The 5,000-nt window shown below is 46.3% G+C and overlaps 1 protein-coding gene across 1 annotated transcript in view; it reads right to left on the bottom strand.

Moving 5' to 3' along the window:
- Positions 1-3,014: 3,014 nt before the first annotated feature.
- Positions 3,015-5,000, bottom strand: part of LOC138060796 (vesicular inhibitory amino acid transporter-like) — a 2,844-nt gene continuing 858 nt past the window's right edge. Inside the window, exon 2 of the mRNA XM_068906668.1 lies at positions 3,015-3,783. Coding sequence (XP_068762769.1) covers positions 3,110-3,783 — 674 coding nt within the window. The 3' untranslated portion in view covers positions 3,015-3,109. The remainder of the gene's footprint in view (positions 3,784-5,000) is intronic.

The following is a 5,000-nucleotide window of genomic DNA, read 5'->3' as shown; positions in this document are numbered from 1 at the left end:
ACAGCTTATGGTGGCCAAAAGATTGAATGCATGGGTACCTGTCAGCTATTTATCCACCACAAAGATGGGATAAAGGAAGCAACCTTCACAGTAAAATGTACAAGGAACCGCCATGAGGAACTCGGGTTTGTCACCATCAACTGCAGCATGGAGAGCACCCCACCGCTAACCAAGGAAACCCTTCTTAGCAGCTACCCGGACCGCTTCGGAGGACTAGGAACATTTAAGGACATGAAACCTTACCATATTACGCTTGACCCGGCAGCAGAACCGGTTATACACCCACCGCGGTCAGTCCCAGTGCACCTTAAGGACCTTTACCGAAAGGAACTAGACGACATGCTGAAGCTCGGTGTCATCAAACCTGTTGACAGGCCCATCGACTGGGTCAACAGTATCGTGTTGAGTGAAAAGAAAACCGACAAAGGAGAAGTCGCCAAGATCAGAGTCTGCTTAGACCCCCGAGACCTGAATAAATGGGTCAAAAGGGAACATTACCGTCAAAAGACGGTTGATGATGTTGTGACCGAGCTCAATGGCGCCAAGTTTTTCACCATTGTCGACGCAAGGAAGGGGTACTGGCACGTACCACTCGATGAAGAGAGCTCCTACCCCACTACCTTCAGCACGCCATTCGGCCGATATCGCTTTAAACGTCTCCCATTTGCCCTTGTTGTTTCACAAGACGTGTTTCAAAAACAGCTCGACACAGCATTCAAAGGTCTCGATGGCGTCACCGGTATCGCTGACGACCTATTTGTATATGGATCATCTGAAGTTGAGCACGACAGAAACCTGTCCAAACTCATGGAAAGAGCAAAGCAGAAGGGCGTGGTATTCAACAAAGACAAAGTGCAGTTCAAGCGTAATAAAGTCAGCTTCTTTGGACACACCTGGACGCCACAGGGAGTCAAACCTGACAACAAGAAAGTATCAGCAATCATAGACATGAAACCGCCTGAGGATTTCAAGAGCCTACAGAGTTTTCGTGGCTTAGTCAACTATCTGACGAGATATTCCGGACGCCTGGCTACGCTATCAGCACCACTGAGGGACCTGACCAAGAAAGACACAGTGTACTCCTGGGGATCTGAGCACGACCGAGCCTTCACCGAGGTCAAGTAGGAAGTCTCATCACTCGACCTACTTAGGTACTTCGACCCGTATGCAGAAACTGTCATTCAAACTGACGCCTCGCTGAAAGGATTAGGCGCTGTACTACTGCAAGACGGAAAGCCTGTATGTTATGCCTCTAAAGCCCTCACCGAGACCGAACAGCGATACAGTAACATTGAACGTGAGGTACTCGGCGTCATCTGGGAACTTGAAAGGTTCCATTACTTCATCTACGGCAAGTCCTGCACTATCCACACAGATCAGAAGCCGCTGTAGGCGATCTTCAAGAAGAAACTAAGTAACTGCCCTCCAAGATTACAGAGGTTTGTACTACGAGCTCTGAAGTACGACGTTACCGAGAAGTACGTTAAGGGAGCCGAGGTACCCATTGCCGATGTCCTCTCCAGAGTGTCGCCACAGCCAGCCCCACCCGAAGGAGAATTCCCACAGTTAGACATCCACCAGATCACAAGGAATCTCCCAGCATCACCGATAAAGCTTCAACAGATTCGCAACGAGACAGCCAACGACCCAACGTTAAGCAAACTCCGAGAAGTGATACACGAAGGGTGGCCTGCAATCAGAGAGAAATGCCCCGAAGCACTCCACAACTACTGGAACTTTCGCGAGGAACTCACCATTGAGGATGGCCTGAGGATCATCCTGAAGCAAGAACGTATAGTCATGCCTACCACGCTCAGGCGTGACACTCTCAACACCATCCACCACGGATATCTCGGACAAGAGAAGTGCCTTCTACGTGCCAGATCAGCAGTATTTTGGCCAGGCATCACCAAAGCTGTCACCAACCTAGTCCAAAACTGTGCTACCTGCCAAGCACATCAAAGAAAACAACAGAAGCAGCAAATCCTACAGCCTGAACCACCCCGCTACCCATGGCAGATACTTAGCTCAGATCTGTTTGAGTTCAAAGGAAACCAATACCTCCTGATATCTGACAAGTACAGCAAGTTTCCAATCGTTAGGAAGCTCACCGGCATTACCTGAAAAGCATCTTCGCTGAGCATGGGATACCGGAACGGCTCACCACAGACAACGGCCCTCAGTATACATCACAGGAGTTCCACGACTTCATGCAGGCCTATGGAGTAGAACATAATACCAGCTCACCGATGTATCCCCAGTCTAATGGCTCCGCAGAACGTATGCTTCAGACGGTAGAGAATATCCTCAAGAAATGTGACGAGGAAGGTGAAGATCCTTATCTTGGACTACTATCCTACCGTACGACACCCGTCAGCAGCAAATTGAAATCTCCAGCAGAACTGCTAAACAACCGCAAAGTCAGGACCACACTAACAATGTCCAAGCGCGTAAGTGTCAGCGACACCACCAGTAAGACAAAGGAAGAGCTGTACCAGCGACAAAAGCTACAAGCATTCTACTACAACAAGACTGCTGGACCAACGCTACAACCGTTACAACCAGGTCAGCCAATCAACATCTATGACAACCACACTCAGAGATGGGAACGAGGCATAGTTGTCAGACCGGCAAAGGAACCAAAATCCTTCATCGTTCAGAACGACCGAACAGAAGCTGTCTACCGTCGCACTCGATCACAGTTGAAACCCAGACCCGAGGTACGGGACGACAGCCCCAAATAAACACCGCCAACTGCTCCTGAGACAGCAGCAGTACCGCAAGATAGCTCAGCTACCTCACCTCAGGACGGTCAAGCCTTCACAACAAGATCTGGACGCATTTCAAAATCCCCAAACAGACTAGACATTTAAATGCTTGGATACTTGAACTATGTTGAACACTACCGTATAGTCATGAACACTATCATTAGTTATGCATATCAGTTTTCATACGATCTTTTCAAATCGTTTGTTTAAAAGAAGGGGGATGTAACAGTATCTGACGTCATATGTTGTTATGTAACTCAACGATTTCTCATGTCACGCGCTTTGATTACGTAACGTGTAATTTAACACGTGTAATTTTGCTCGGGATTTTGTTTGCATTCCTAGTAACGGCTGAATAAACCTTTTGGAGTTATACTTCCAGTCAATTTTACACAGATAACTGCCCACTGGTAGATATCAAGGGGAGGCTTTTTCTGAAGAGTGTCGCTGAACACCGTGGCTAGCAGCACAATGTACATGATCACGCCCCCATACATTTCACACACTTGAACAATGCTGACGATTTTGTTCCCCCATCCGGGCCAAGCGGCTTCTCCGACGTCGGGGAAATTTACGCACGCGCGCTTTAACTGGCCCGTACGTTTGGATTCCACGTAGAGACATTCCACCAGAAGCTTGCCGGTGTAGCAGCAAATAGCAGCTACTATCACGATGATGGCTACAGAGGCCCAACCGCCCATCATCACAGCGTAAGGCACTCCGAGGATACCGGTTCCCTGGATAAGATTCGTGACGTTCCAGCCAGCGAGCCAAGCTGAAGCGCGCCTATCATCCGATGGTCGTTCCAAGGCTGAAACAGTCAGAGATGCACCACCGAGTTTTCGCACGCTCTCCGCGAAGCTTGCTTTCTTCAAGGCCGATGCAACGTCATCACCTGGAGCAAACAGCAGAGGTGATTCCTCACCCAAGGACCCGAAAGCCGGTTTGTGTAAGGAGATCGCTTCGCCGTCGTGTCCAGATGACTTGTTGAAGGAGAGGCCCAACCGCCCAACCACTATTTCGAAGATAACCTAACTAACATTAAAAAGACTTGGGAAGGTAAAAACAATTTCTTAGGTCGCAAACGTAAAGATATCAAACATATAATCTCGCTTAAACGTCCTGGAAATGATCAAATTTCATATAATCCTTCAGAACTCCCTGACATTATTTTTCTTCAATTGGTCATAGCCTAGCTTCCAAAATGCCAAACTCGAAGAAGAAATTTCTTGATTATCTTCTAAAATCACGTAATGCTGATTCTTTCTTTTTCAATCCAGTAAAACAAACTGAAATAGAGTCTGAAATTATGAACATTCCATTAAACAAGGCTCATGGATTATACTCTTTTCCCACTCGCATCTTGCAATCAGCAAGACATATTCTTAGCCATCCCCTGTCCGCACTAATTAACATGTCGGTTGAACAAGGAATATACCCCTCAAAATTAAAACTTGCTAAAGTCATCCCAATTTACAAAAGTAATGATGAATCTGACCCATCTAACTATAGACCCATATCACTGCTTTCAGTCTTCAATCGGATCTTCGAAAAAATGATGTATAATCGGTTGAAAGCTTTTCTTGAAAAGTTCGGTATTCTCCATGAGTCGCAGTATGGTTTTCGTGAAAAGCGGTCTACGGAACATGCTATTTTGGAAATCATTAATCAAATTCAAACTAATATGGATAGAAAGTTGTACACCTGCGGAATATTTATTGATTTACAAAAGGCTTTTGACACAGTCGACCACACAATACTTTTAAAGAAACTCGACCATTATGGTGTACGAGGAATTGTGAATGACTGGTTTACCTCCTATCTAGGGGTGGCGAATGGTTCTTCAAAAACTCTGGGTCTCGCAAAATTTTAGTCGAATTTCACGGGTCCCGCAGTCTCGTTTTTTGGGCGGTTATGTACGTCTCGCAGTCTCGTTTTTTATACGAGAGAAAAAGTTCATCCTAACTTCTCCTAAATTGTCTGAATTCCACAAAAAGCTAGAAAAATTACCGCAACATCATTTTGGAGCCAAAAAAACAGTTATTTTGTTGTAGCATATCATAACGTAGTGTTATAGTCGAATTTCCAGTTCCAGCAAATACACAAGCTTACACAGAAGCTGGCCAAAAGGCTAAAAGGGGAATGAAGAAACCCACACAACCCACGATAGCTCATGATGAAAGCCACGAAGTCGGAGAACTTATCGGTTGTCCCCTGTGGAACTGTAAAAGC

Source organism: Montipora capricornis, chromosome 1, assembly GCF_036669925.1.
Source record: "Montipora capricornis isolate CH-2021 chromosome 1, ASM3666992v2, whole genome shotgun sequence".
In the NCBI taxonomy this organism is placed as follows: Eukaryota; Metazoa; Cnidaria; class Anthozoa; order Scleractinia; family Acroporidae; genus Montipora; species Montipora capricornis.
Note: the sequence above shows the minus strand (reverse complement) of the source record. Positions and strands in the feature narration are given on the sequence as shown.